Below are 15,494 nucleotides of genomic sequence, written 5' to 3'. Positions count from 1 at the left end.
GATAAGTCATGTATGGACGGAGATGCTATTCTATGCGGCTACTCATTGTGAATGGGTTCAACACCCGCCATCAGCTTAGGCGAGGTGGAGAGCTGCTCACTCATGTCTGCCTTCTTATTGCACATCTTGGTTTATGTTAGCAATTCCAAATATTAGATGGTGAAGTAAAATCAATCCTTGGCCATCCTTAATATTTCAAATACTCATATGTTTAGGGTTTATGTTTTTGTATTTGACTCAATGAATTATATTGCATATAGGATACTTATAAACTACATTTGCAAGATAGATACAAAGTACTATTTTTTTAGGTGCCAATTCATACATTTCTCTCTACAAAGTTGTATGATATGTAAAATATACTTCTCATTTATTCCATTTACCTCTTTATTCCACATTAAACATACCTTTTATGTTTAATTAATTTTTTTTATGATAAAATCGAACAAGAAAGATTAATGTCACTCATCTCTCCTCAAGATTTATCAAATACACTTGACCTTTATTAGTTTGAAATTTTACCAAACACCTTTCTTATTTTGGATGAAATGAGAGGTGAATGAAAATAATAAATATAAAATATATGAAAGATATTTGATGAAGTTTCAAACCAATAAAAGTTATATATATTTAGTTAAAACTTTAAGAGAGATAAATGAAATTATCCTAATATGAAAAAATAATTTTTCTTAATACATTTCTGGCATAATGCAATACAATATACAAAATACCTAAACTTTTCAAAAGAATACCTAAACTTTTCTTCAAACTAGATACTATATCTTCGAGCCTTGGGTGCACACTGGTTTTACGTTGTCCAAAACCAGCAATGTCCACTTAGTCTATAGTTTTATCACATTTAATTAATGTTTATTCGAGCTATGGTCATTCTATTATTTAGTGGAGTTAATACCTCAATTTAATTTTTAGATTGTAGCTAGGTAATTAAAATACAATTATTGACATTGATTTTCAAAAATTCAATAATTAAAGATTTTAAAGGCATGGTACTTCAAAAAAAAATCATAAAAAAGCATTTCTACAATCTTCGTGAATGAAACATGTACAAAACTATTCCTAATCCAAAATGTGTACATAATGCTTACTTCTCATTCATGACCTATTTTATTGTCGGTTTTAAGATTTTCATCATGATAGTTGGATACATCGATTAAGTATCAATAAAAGAAGATAACTTTTTTATGATATTTGATATTACTTTAATCTAGGATTTACCATTCTAATGCTTAAACACACTTATCTCAAAAGTTGCCTTCACCGCATCCATATGTTTGACAATGTTTTTACTTGAAGTTTTTTGGTGAGAGTGTTTTATTTGAAAGTATTTTTAGAAGAATCACTATTAAATATTTCTTCAAAAAAAATTATAAGTTATTTTTTAATACTAGAAATGATTTTCAGGTTGTTAAAAATGATTCCTAAATTTTGACAAACACCTAATTATTATTTTTTAAAAAATACTTTTTATATTAAAAATGTTTCCTGAAATCATTATCAAACTAACCTTATATTACTATGTCAAGGTTCAAAACACACTTTCCCAAGTCGATTGGCTATAAGCAATAACACCCCCCAGAGGCTTACAATAAACCTATTCTAATGTTTTATAGTGCACCCATCTCGCAGTTTTACTATTCTAGGCCAAGCGATCATCCCAAGGCTTTATAATACTAATATCTCGACACTTATTGTTCTGAGGAGGACATGATGACTTTCCAAAGCTTACTTAAAAAGGTTTGGAAAACACCTATCTTGAGACTTTACCACACACCCATCATAGAGATGTAAACCTGAGACAACTTACAATGAGGTTGTTGAGTTAACCATCTTTGAGAATTACATCACATCCATCCTAATGTTGAAAACTTGGAGTTTACTACCTAGCTAGTGCTTTATAGTACTTCCATCCTAGGATTGAAAACCAGGTACAACACACCTATCTTGAAGCTTATTTTGGGGCTTAGTGTTTATGCTATCATATTAATCCAACGAGTACTATTATCACAAATTTAAAATTTGAGAACATGAGGTTCTGGTGACGTGAATCCATAACTTGACACCACTTGCTAAGCTCAAGGGTTTAGTCATCTCATTTTAAAGCAAATTGATTATTAATGTAGGGAGGTAAAACCTTTTTATACATTCAACTTTGCATTATTTCGACTTTTGAGACTTAACATCCTAAGGCTCTACTACACATCAATCCCTATATGTACCTTATAATCCCCAAGGACTTGGGATAATCATTTTCAAAGAACAATATTATATTGCAAACCAAAGATACTGACATTTATATATGGACATCATTGTGGGCTTCCATGAACAAGGTAATCTCTTATAGCTCAAAAGAGATTGTGCACTTTTAGTTATGACCAAGACAATAATAGTGTATTTTCTAATAGTAGCAAAAAAAAAATAAATTAAATATCATAATTATCAATAACTTAAAAAGGAAAATTGAAAATATCATTCTTAAACATAATAATTGTTTTTACTTCTCTTTTAAAACCCTAAATATCCCAAAGTGGGTTTGGAAAATCAATTAAGCCCAAATAGTTTTTGAAACCTATAACCCTAAATGTCCATTAATTTCGGCAACACCACCGCTGTTAACTAGCCTCCATTGTTACACCAATCCGCCTAAATATCCATTAATTACTTGTGCTATGTTTCCATAGTTGAATAAATGAGAAGCAATATTTGAAATATCAGTAAATATGGATATATTTGCATTTGAATTTTACGAATACATAAAAAAAAATCAAACAAATATCGATGGATATTTTGACAAAAATATGAATCAAATAAAAATAATTCAAAATTCATGAAAATACTTAGAAAACTTAAAAAGAAAAAAAATGATAAAATAAGCAAGAATACACATATTAAAATTATTTTATAAGTGCAATTGACATAAGTATGATTAAAGATAATATTTATCAATTTTTTATAAAAAATCTAGCTTAAATTTCTTTAATATATTTATATTTATTTATTTTAAAAATTAAAAATACTTTTATTAAAACATGTTTTATTATATTTTAAATAAAAAAAATTAAATTGATTTATATAAAATATTTTATTTGAAATTTTATTTCTAAAATTTTATTTCCAAATATGTGGTAACAACTTTCTATATTAACATTAATTTATTTAAATAATTAAAAATTATATTAATAATTTATCTTGTCAAATTAATTTTAATTTATAAAATATTAGAACTTCATTATTATTATTATATTTTAGCAAATTTTGAATAAATTTATATTTTTAATATTTTAAAATAAATAAAAAAGATAAAGTGAAAAGAAAATAAAATTTTGATTCAAAGTTAATAAATTATTATTAGATATTACTTCAAATTCATTTCACTTCTTTTAAGGCTTCTATATAAATACTATGTTTGGCTCTCATAAAATATTAAGGAAGGAAAAACAATATTAAGAAAAATGGTTTTCTTATGCTTGATTATACTATATATATCTATATATATATATATATATATATATATATATTTCTTCCATCCTAAATATATCTTTACACTTTAAAGATTATAAATGTTTTATAAGATAAAAATTGAAAATATTAATATATCTATATTTATCTTTTTCATCATTTAATTTAATACTATTAAAGTTTAAAAAAATCAAATATTATTAATATGCTAATTATTTATATATTTTTTAATTATTTATATTTATATATATATATATATATATATATATATATATATATATATATATATTTCTTCCATCCTAAATATATCTTTACACTTTAAAGATTATAAATGTTTTATAAGATAAAAATTGAAAATATTAATATATTTATATTTATCTTTTTCATCATTTAATTTAATAATATTAAAGTTTAAAAAAAATCAAATATTATTAATATGCTAATTATTTATATATTTTTTAATTATTTATATTTATTTTTAATTTTAATAAAATATAAATTATATATTTATAATGGCATCCCAACATCACATCATGATGATCGACCATAATTGAACCCCGAATACACTAACCAATGAATCATGATCCTTAATATTTCTAGTTCAATTGAGCGATCCAATTATAAAAACATGTTTGTTGCTTGAGGATTGCACCCTTTATATATATCAAGTACTAAAATGTTTTATTTCATTAGTATTTGAATGCTATCAAATGTGAAACCTGTTTATATTTACACTGCTAAAGGCACCGTGTGATATAACTGAAAGGATCACTGCTGGCCTCCACTGCAAGAAACTTCATTGATGAATCCAACAAACGTGAAGGAGGAATTATTGATTCGAATTTATTTAATTAAAGAAACTTGATTGATGACTCAACAAAATTGAAAATGGAATCAGTGAATGGAATTATTGATATACACACGTTTCTCTCATCATTATGTCACTTTTACTTGTAAAAAGGTTTATCTTTTTTTTTTCTTTTTTTCTTTTTTTCGGAAAAAGTGGGTATGAACCTTTCAATTTTGGAATCAAAGTGGGCATGTACCCCCAAAGTAAAGAGTGTGGGATTTTTTTTATAAGATTATAATAGTTTTAAAAAATAATTTCAAATCTACCATAGTTTTATCCAAATAGGAAAGATAAAATAACTTGTAAGTGAAAATTTGTAGATATGATTTTCAAAAAAATAAAAAATAAAAAAATTTAAGAAGTGAGAAATCGTCTCTTTAAGAGACGATTTAAAAAAAATAAAATTAAATAAAGTGAGAAATTGTCTCTTAAAGAAACGATTTCCATAAAAAAAAATATATATATGAAAGAAATTCTCACTTAAAAGGAAAAAAAAAACCAAGTGAATAGTCGATTTCCACACAAAAGTGAGAAGTGGGAAATCGTCTCTTCAAAAGACAATTTTCATACTTTTAAAAGTGAGAAATTCTCACTTCAAAAAAAAACCTTCAAAAATCCACCTTTTCATTATTTATTCTATTTATACAATAATACAATTATTATAAATATATATTATAAAATTAATTAATTTTATTTACTAAATTTAATATATAAATAACATACTAAATTTAATATAAGATTAATAATCTATTATTTTTTTCTCTTACTTTGGAATTAAAAAAAAAAAAACTATTATCAATTTATATATGAAAACCGAGTTTTAAAAACATATGTTATTAATTTATTAAATAGTTATTTAATATATTATTTTAAAAAAGCCCAAGTGGAAATCATCTCCTCAAGAGATGATTTCCACCCCACCTTTAAAGATGAGAAATTCTCACTTCAAACAAAAAAAAAAACAAAAACCTTCAAAAATCCATTTTTTTCTCTTACTAAATAATATATTAAATTTATTTATTTTTTTTTTTAAGTGAGAATTTCTCACTTTTAAAGGTGGTGTGGAATCTCTCTTGAATAGACGATTTTGCTTGGGCTTTTTTAAAATAATATACTAAATAATTATTTAATAAATTAATAACAATTATTTTAAAATTTATTTTTCACATAAATTGATAATAGTTTTTTTTTCCAAAGTAAGAGAAAAAAAATAGATTATCTATCTTATATTAAATTTAGTATGTTATTTATATATTAAATTTAGTAAATAAAATTAATTAATTTTATAATATATATTTATAATAATTGTATTATTGTATAAATAGAATAAAGAATGAAAAAATGGATTTTTGAAAGGTTTTTTATTTTTTTATTTTTTGAAGTGAGAATTTCTCACTTTTAAAAATATGGAAATCGTCTCTTGAATAGACGATTTCCGATTTTTCAAGTTTTTTTTTTCAATTTAAGTGAGAATTTCTCACTTTTGTTGTCGTCTCTTAAATAGATGATTTTCCATTTGGTTTTTTTATTTTTATTTTTATTTTGAGAATTTCTCACATATATGTTTTTTTTTCTTAAAATCATCTTTTTAAGAGACGATTTCTCACTTATTTTTTTTTATTTTTTTTTTTAAACCGTCTCTTGAAGAGATAATTTCTCACTTCTTAATTTTTTTATTTTTTATTTTTTATTTTTGTGAAAATCATCTCTTGAAGAAATGATTTCTCACTTCTTAAATTTTTTATTTTTTATTTTTTAAAAAATCATCTCTTAAATAGACTATTTTTCACTTACAAAACTATATAGATTTGAAATTATTTTTTCTATTACAATAATTTAGAAATTATTTTTTAAAACAGCCGTGCTCTTATAAAAAATATGTGCTTGTAAAGGAACGACCCTATATGCACTATCAGTATTAGCTCCCCACTGTACTCTCACCACCCAAAAGACGAATCTCTCTCCTCTTTTTTTTTTGTTTTTGGGGCTTTCTGTCTGGTTTCTTAAAAGTTGGTCTTTTCTCTGGTTTAAAACTACTAATGCAACCCATTCAAGGGTCACAAAGTCACCATTCTCACTGCCGTTGGCCACCATCTCCGGCCATCCACCTTCTCACCAGTACACTACTCCCACCTTCATGAGCGGAATACCGTGAACAGCTCCAACCAACCCACCACCGTCATACTCTGGTACATTTCCCTTCTTATTTTGCTTTCAAACCGACTTCTTTCTTCTTCTTCTTTTTAATTATGCTTTATTTGTTTATTCGTCTGAGAAATTGTTTAAAATTTATGAGACTTTGGATTGCATGGATTGACTCGGAGAATGTTGAGTTCGTTTAACGGCTTAAATTGTATCAAGATCTAGGCTGGTTGAAACAATTGCCGACTTTTGGTCTCCTTAAAATTCTATTTCTAACCGTGCGAACATAGGCTTAAGATTCATAACACAGGCTTAAGATGAGCTCTTAAGGTGAACTGATCTGATATTCTGCCTATTATTCTTACTCTGGAATTCCACGTGAATTCTATTTACACTTGTGAATCCCAACTAGAGAGCTCCTTAAAATTTTATTTCCCGACCTATTTGGAAAGAGCTACTCTAAAGCCTATTCCATCGGTCACTTTTCAGTCGAAAGCCTGTAAGTTAATTTCATAGATCACTTTTCTCAGGGTGCTCGTAGATCAGGGAATAAAAAAAAAACCACTTCTCATTCAGAAGCGGGAAAGAACAGATGAATTAAGCGGTCATCGAGATCTTTATAGAAAATAAAAGCATTTCCGAAAATTCAAAGCCATGAACACAGGGAATCGACTAAGTAGAGGTAAGCGATAGCACCAGTCTACGATGGTATTATCAAGGCACATGAGTTTGTATTTGTATTAAAGTCGTTCATTCTCTCTACCTAGAAGTATACCTTCAAGTATGATTCGTGCATATGAAAGAGATGTTTTTGTAATTAAGGAGGACGAAAGAGGCTAATACGGAGGGAGGTTTGCCCTGAAGTGATCCAGCCTCATAAAATCTCTTATCTTCAATGCCACAACAGATGAACATGTGCTTCCACCTAATTGGTGGGTGGCCATCCTGCTCAACCATAAGTCCATATTCCATATCGGTATTAATACGTGTGGCTATTGTTTTTTCCAATTCTTGAACGGCGTCAAAATTAAATAGACAGAGTCAACAAAAAATTTTGGTTTAAAAAAAAAGTTTGGGATTTTTGACTGGGAAAAAGATGCCCAAAAAAAACACAGAATCTATATCGAGAGGTTATGAACACGTGATCCGAATGTTATGGTCGTGGCGTCGGCTTTGACGTTTCCTTTTTCGCTTCTAGAGTTTTTTAGTCTCTGCTTTCCTACGCTGTCTGCAACCTAAGTATTACAATGGCTTTTCCCCATACCTAAACACCATGTGCTTTTACTAGCGTATACGAGGCCTGAACTTCACTCCATCCATTTCAATCTGGGGATCCTAATGTCCTGCTTCAGCTTCACCGCAACAAGAGACTGGTGCTATCGCTCCATCTTCACCAAATCGGGTCTTCGCTCCATCTTCACCAAAAAGAAAAGACGAGTTTGTATTTTTTAAAATAGATTATCTATCTTATATTAAATTTAGTATGTTATTTATATATTAAATTTAGTAAATAAAATTAATTAATTTTATAATATATATTTATAATAATTATATTATTATATAAATAGAATAAAAAATAAAAAAATGGATTTTTGAAGAGTTTTTTTTTTTTTTTGAAGTGAGAATTTCTCACTTTTAAAAATATGGAAATCGTCTCTTTAATAGACGATTTCCGATTTTCCAAGTTTTTTTTTTTTCAATTTAAGTGAGAATTTCTCACTTTTGTTGTTGTCTCTTAAATAGATGATTTCCGATTTTTCAAGTGTTTTTTTTTCAATTTAAGTGATAATTTCTCACTTTTATTGTCGTCTCTTAAATAGATGATTTCCCACTTGATTTTTTTATTTTTATTTTTCTTTTGAGAATTTCTCACATATATGTTTTTTTTTTGTGAAAATCATTTCTTTAAAAGACGATTTCTCATTTATTTTTTTTATTTTTTTAAAACCGTGCGAACATAGGCTTAAGATTCATAACACAGGCTTAAGATGAGGTCTTAAGGTGAACTGATCTGATATTCTGCCTATTATTCTTACTCTGGAATTCCTATGTTTCACCTGAATTCTATTTACACTTGTGAATCGCAACTAGAGACCTCCTTAAGTTTTATTTCCCGACCTATTTGGAAAGAGCTACTCTAAAGCCTATTCCATTGGTCACTTTTCAGTCGAAAGCCTGTAAGTTTCATAGATCACTTTTCTCAGGGTGCTCGTAGATCAGGGAATAAAAAAAAACTTCTCATTCAGAAGCGGGAAAGGACAGATGAATTAAGCGGCCAAAGAGATCTTTATAGAAAATAAAAACATTTCCAAAAAATTCACACAGTGAACCACCACCTCAGCCATCATAGTCTCACCATTTTGTAAGGGAGAATTATGTTTTGTGGGCCAATTTGGGAATAATAACATTTTCGGAACCCAACTTTCCATAATCCAAGATATGTCCACTGTTTGGAAAAATATTAAAGGAAACATGCACTATCTACTGTTTTAAAATGCTATTCCAAAATTGCCCTTTAATTGTCCCTATCAGCAGCCACCGTCTCTCACTCGGGCATCAAGGAGCCCTTTTCTGAAGTTGGCCTCCAGACGAGAGAATCCCTAAAAAAGCCCTATTTTTTCCTCTGCCATTCTCAATCCTCGCAGATACTAATCTAATCAAGTTATTATTATTTTTTTTTGCAACCCCCGTTTGATTCCCAAGAAAATCCACCCCCATTCGCTTTTCGGGAAAATTCATCCTCGTTTGATTTCTGAGAAAATCCATCCTCGTTTGATTTCCGAGGCCCTTTTCTGAAGTTGGCCTCCAGACGAGAGAATCCCTAAAAAAAGCCCTATTTTTTCCTCTGCCATTCTCAATCCTCGCAGGTACTAATCTAATCAAGTTATTTTTTTTTTTTTTGCAACCCCCGTTTGATTCCCAAGAAAATCCATCCCCCATTCGATTTCCGGGAAAATTCATCCTCGTTTGATTTCCGACAAAATCCATGCAAAACCCCCAAGAAAAACAAAAAAAAAGTGCTTTTTTTGTTCCTCCATGTGTTTTCTTGATCTGATCTAGGGGTCTCTTTGATTTTGGGCCATTGGATTTAAATTTCACAAACCCTAAATCCACGATTTTTGAGCCATGCTGAAAAATCCAACCTTTGCCTGCAAATCATGATCAGATTACCAAATAGCATCTTATGTTTTTTATAAAAAAAATAAAATAAAATTGGACAGATTTTGTATCCTGCGTGGGCTGGTAGGAAATATCGGGACCTTTCACAGGGACGATGAACAATGGAGGGGTATTTTCGGTATGAAATAACACCTCAGACCAGAATGCAGGTTTCCTTTAATAGTTTTCCAAACAGTGGACATATCTTGTATTATGGAAAGTTGGGTTCCGAGAATGTTATTATTCCCAAATTGGCCCATCAAAACATAATTCTCCCATTTTGTAACATTCGACATGGCATTATAATCAGGCTTACCATTCTGAGGCTTTTGAGCACTCTAATCCCCTTATGTACCTTACAATCCCGAGGATTTGAGACATTATTTTCAAAGATCTAAAGATATTATGTTGCAGGCCTAAGATACCGACATTTGTATGTTAGCTTCCATGAACAAGGTAATGATCCTCTATTGCTTCATTATGATCAAGACAATAATACCATAATAGATTTTATTTTTAAATATCATAATTATCCATCAATTAAAAAATATACAATTACAATATCATTTTTAAACATAAAATTATGCAATAATAATTTTTAAACAAATTATTATTTCCCTTTGATCTTTGAGTTGGTCAATGACACATGAGTTGAGCCTAAGGAGAAAAAGAGGAGCAAGGCATGGAGAATCTGCTGCATCTTTCTGTGCTAATCTTCTGTCTAGTCTTGTGAGTTTTTTCGTAGTTAAGAAATAATGGTTGGAAGGTAAAATGTGGCACAGGAGGATCTAAAAAACAAGAAAATTAACGAGTGAGGTGTGAAAAAGGAAAAAGAAAAAGAAAGCATAAGCCATACTCAGTGAATATAGTACCGTTCTGTCACTGATGATAGGGAACTTTTCAAGTGAATGCACAAGTTCATTATTCATTGCATAGTGCTTAGGGTGCAATTTGGGGCGGGTCAACTCGACTCAATCTAAACTTGATATAATGTTTGGCGGGTGTAGATAATCATCTTTATTATTGGGATTGAGCTTGAGTTAAAGTTTTCAAATCAAATTCAATTTGGTTTGTGCCTAGGTTAAGATTAAGGTTTGGACAACATAAACTTAATTTGAATGCAATTTTATGTTTCTATAATATTTATAATGTATATTATTTTATATAAAAATATTCATTTTTTTTAGATTTTTAAGAAAAAACATCAAATTAATATTATATAATATATATTTTCATTTTTTTTAAATGTAAATTTATTTTTACTTTTTGTTGTTACATATATATTTTTTTCTTATTTACTATTTAATTTCTCATATAAATATATAAAAAATTTATTAAAAAAATATTATAAATGAATTTTGAATTATATAATTCAAAAAAACATTATATTTTCCTCAGGTTTGAATAAACCTAATTTGAATTCAGTTTAATGTTTCTTAATATTTATAATAAATATTATCTCGTACAATAATATTCATTTTTTTATATTTTTGTGAAAAAATGTTAAATTAATATTCTATAATATATATCTTCATTTTAAAAAATATATATATATAAATTTGTTTTTATATTTTTGTTGTTATATCTAAATTGTCTTATTTTATTATTTAAATTTTCATATAAATATATAGAAATTTTGTTAAAAAAAAAAAGAAGAAAATAAAACATTATAGAAGGATTTTGAATTATATAACTCAATTGACCTGAAATAAAACTTGACTACCTTAAACTCAAGCGGGTTTAGAGAAATGAGGTTGGGTTAAGTTTTGGCTTAATAATTTGGGTATGAAGTCAATTTGGGTTAGATTTTGATCAATTATTTTGTATTCCAGTTGAATTTGGGTTAGATATCAACCCATCAATATTGCAGCCATAACACTGTTCCACAAAATCAAAGGCGAAATCAGCATGTGTTTCTCGACTTGTGACCAAGTCCTACACTCTGGGCTTCTCCCTTACATTTATTAATATGACTCTATGAGTACACCCTTGTGATCAGATGATTCTGCACAAAGCAAAATTGGGAATAAATGAAAGGAAAAGAGTTATGTTTGCATTATAATGAAGTAGAGAAAATATCATGTTGTTGCTGGTGATGCCCTTAAAGTATGCGTACTGTGACCAACAACTCCTGCACCACATCCTTTCCTCAGATTCCAGGGAAACTCTATTTTCCCTTATAAATACACACACAAAGGACTCCCAATTGTGAGTCACAAAAAGGAGTCGTAGGAGAGCCAAAACCAGCCCTTTATTCAAGTATTTCTTACTTGTAAGTTCATATGTTGTTATTGCCAAAGTCCCAATTGTGTGTTTCTATGTTTATTATTATTATTTTTGTTGTTGTTCTCATATGATATTCTTTTCCTATCAACCATTAATCATTTATTCTTCATTTTTTGGCTCTAACTCACGTAGGACAGGTTTAGATTTTGTTACTAGACATAATACTTTTATTTTGATTTTAGGGAACAATATAATTGAAGTTTCAATGCTAAATAGAAGATGATATTTGATAAATTAATTTAAAAAGTTAATAACTTAGAGTATGTTTGACAGTGATTCTTAAAAATGTTTCTACCTTGAATGATAAAAATTTTCAAGTATTAAAAATATTATAATTGAAACTAAAAAAAATAGATCTAATTACTACAAAAAATAAGAGATGAAAATTGATATATCATGAATTATGACTTTACTATTTCTTTTTTATACACAACTATAATTTTTTAATTTTCTTATTACTTAAATAGATTCTAAATTAAGTAACACATAATTAATAATTTAAATTCTTTGATGAATCTTTTAATTTTTGAGAATAATTTGAAATTCAAAAAATTGATTTGATTAGTTATATATTAAATCCAAACATTCTAAAATATTGTGCTTGTAATTGATGACTAAATGTGTGCGTGTAATGAAAATTTTTTGTTCATTTACATGTTAAAAAAGCTAAACTTTATTTTATATTCATTTTAAATACAATATTACTAACAATTTATCATTAAATATTATTATTATTCACTTTTAACAAAAAAGAAATTAATGACTCTTTTACGAAAATGTTAATATCCATATTTTTTTAATACATATTAAAATAAATAGTATTTTTTTTATAAAAAAAATATAATTTATGATTTTATTATAATATTACTATTCATGTTTTACTAAAACCTATTAATTTTTTAATTTATTTGTAATTAAAAAACTAATTTTATTTTTAATAAGACTTGAATTAAATTTAATTAATCTTATATAAATTAAATTTACAATGTTTTTACAAAATCAAAATAGAAAAGAGTTATTTGATTAAAAGGATCATTTGAAGCCCAATTTTTGAAATCTAATTACTTAAAATAGTAAAGGACATTTATATCAAAAATATTATTTTATCCATTTTAACTAATTAATTTAATAAAAAAATCATTTTTTAAAATAATTTATGGAAGCAAGTTTTTGTTTTTTGTTTTTTAAAAACAACTTGTCAAAAACCCTTATTTCTTTTAATAAAATTTATAAAAATTATTTTTATTCTTTAATTTAAAAATAGTTTGTAAAAAAATGGTGAAACAACCTATCTTTCTAATTTTAAGTGAAAATTGAAGCTATTAATAAGGTGTTTAATAAAATTGAAGATTAAAAATTAAGTGATAAATTTTAATGTTGAGTTATAAATGTTGGAAAGTTACAAGTGGCAAATGAATAAAAGTGAAAAATGATTGGTATGAATTTAAGAGTTTTATTTTACAAATTTATTATTTTATTCTTCATTTTTGGCTCTAATATTTTTGAATGTTTAGTTGTTTTCAGTTTAATCTTTTTACAGAGAACAGGCGCGAGAGCAATGCAGATATTCCCAGAAAGTGTGCAGAAACTTTGGAATGAATGGGAGCTACGCTTGATGGTTCTACTAAGCCTTTTCCTACAAATCGTCCTAATCATCTTTAGCAACCGACGAAAGTACACAGTCACACCTTGGATCAGAATCCTGATTTGGTCGGCCTACTTGTCCGCAGACTGGGTGGCGACAGTATCCCTTGGTACCCTCTCAAACAGCCAAGGAGATTCGGAAGGGAAACTTCTGGATCCAAACTATACCCTCATGGCGTTTTGGGCGCCATTCCTTCTCTTGCACCTTGGTGGTCCGGACACTATCACGGCTTACTCCTTAGAAGATAATGAGTTGTGGTTAAGGCACTTGCTTGGACTAGTTGTCCAAGTTGGAGTGGCTTTCTACGTGTTTCTGAGGTCATGGGCAGGAACTCCACTCACATTTCTATCCATCCCAATGTTTGTGGCTGGAATTATCAAGTATGGAGAGAGGACGTGGGTTCTGAGATCTGCAAGCAAGAATCACTTTAGAGATTCTTTGCTTCCAGTTCCTGATCCTGGACCTGATTATGCTGAGTTCATGAAGGAATATGGTTCATTGAAAGACAAAATGGACGTTTCTAGAACCAGGAAAGAAAAGACTGGTGAAAATCCACTTCAATCTACCGTTGGTGATGACATCACTATTCCGAGTGGAAAATATATTTATAAAGCTTACTACTTATTCGAGAACCAATTCAGGCGTCTATATGCAGACCTCATCCTCAGCTTGGATGACCAGCAAAACAGTGAGCGCTTCATCAAGGAATTGCCATTCGAAGGGGCCTTCGAAGTGGTAGAAATGGAGCTTAGTTTCTTGTATGATGTGCTCTACACCAAGGCAACAGTGGTTTATTCTCTACTAGGCATTTTTCTCCGCACTACCAGCTTCTTGTCCACTATTTCCACCTTAGCGGCCTTCTACTTCTTTATCCATAAGCACCAGTTCTCAAACATTGACATCAACATTACTTACACGTTACTTTTTGGAGCAATTTTTCTGGAGATTTACGCTATCATTATGCTGATTTTGTCTGACTGGACCATTGTCTGGTTGAGCAGTAAGAAGTGCTCCCTGACTGGTTCCATTTGCCGAGCCATTACCTCTTTTCGATCGGTTCTAACGAGTGACAAGAGATGGTCTAGACGCATGGCACAGAACAACTTAATCGATTCTTGCCGCAGAGACGAAATTGATGAGGTTCCTAGATTCTTTGACATGAACAAATTCTTGGAGAGGTACTGGTACGTGACTTGGGAGAAGGTCGATGACATGAAGGAACCCATCTTCAGCTGCCTCGTAGAGATGACAAACGATGTCAGGGATCTCAAGTCGCTAGCTACTCAAACATAGAGGTGATTATGTGACCAGAAAAAATGGGTCTTTTGATAAACTTGGTTGGAGTATAGTTGATGTAGAATTTGATCACAGCCTCCTCCTTTGGCATATTGCTACAGATCTCTGTTACCCTTGTGATGTGGACGAATCCCCAGATACCAATCTCAAATCAACATGCAAAATAAGCAAATGTTTGTCTGAGTATATGTTGTATCTGTTAGTTATGTGTCCATTTATGCTGCCAAAAGGGATAGGGGAGTTGAGGTTCCGAGACACTTGTTCAGAGGCTAAAAGATTCTTCCAGCAAAGAAGGGAGTCCATATCTAACAGAAATGAGGCTTGCAAATTGCTGCTTGAAGTTGACACGGAAGTTGAGCCAATAAAAGTGAAAGGAGATAAAAGCAAGTCGGTGTTATTCGAGGCATGTAGGCTTGCCAAAACGTTGAACACACTGGAAATGGAGATGGGAGAGAAATGGAAGATGGTGAGTGAGGTGTGGGTGGAGATGTTGTGCTATGCTGCCAGTTACTGTGGATGGATTGAACACGGTCAGCAGCTTCGGCGAGGCGGCGAGCTACTCACTCATGTCTGCCTTCTTATGTCCCACCTCGGTTTAAGTGAGCAATTCCAAATATTGGAAGGTGAAAATGTTCCGAA

At 29.3% G+C, this 15,494-nt stretch overlaps 1 protein-coding gene across 4 annotated transcripts; it reads left to right on the top strand.

Moving 5' to 3' along the window:
- Positions 1-6,363: 6,363 nt before the first annotated feature.
- On the top strand, positions 6,364-15,294 carry LOC117910699. Of its 4 annotated transcripts, XM_034824817.1 has the most exons (3): positions 6,364-6,516; positions 13,439-14,133; positions 14,167-15,294. In XM_034824817.1, the coding sequence occupies exons 2-3, from the start codon at positions 13,473-13,475 to the stop codon at positions 14,850-14,852; spliced, it is 1,347 nt and encodes a 448-aa protein (XP_034680708.1). In that variant the 5' UTR covers positions 6,364-6,516; positions 13,439-13,472; the 3' UTR covers positions 14,853-15,294. The 4 variants fall into 4 exon arrangements, with proteins under 4 accessions (XP_034680708.1, XP_034680707.1, XP_034680704.1 ...); XM_034824816.1 differs by having other exon boundaries at positions 13,455-15,294; XM_034824813.1 differs by having other exon boundaries at positions 13,439-15,294.
- The last annotated feature ends 200 nt before the right edge of the window (positions 15,295-15,494 follow it).

Source organism: Vitis riparia, unplaced genomic scaffold (assembly GCF_004353265.1).
Source record: "Vitis riparia cultivar Riparia Gloire de Montpellier isolate 1030 unplaced genomic scaffold, EGFV_Vit.rip_1.0 scaffold820_pilon_pilon, whole genome shotgun sequence".
In the NCBI taxonomy this organism is placed as follows: domain Eukaryota; kingdom Viridiplantae; phylum Streptophyta; class Magnoliopsida; order Vitales; family Vitaceae; genus Vitis; species Vitis riparia.
Note: the sequence above shows the minus strand (reverse complement) of the source record. Positions and strands in the feature narration are given on the sequence as shown.

Excerpts from the sequence above, each read along its gene's own strand:
- LOC117910699 (XM_034824816.1), top strand. The coding sequence starts at position 13,473 with ATGCAGATATTCCCAGAAAGTGTGCAGAAACTTTGGAATGAATGGGAG.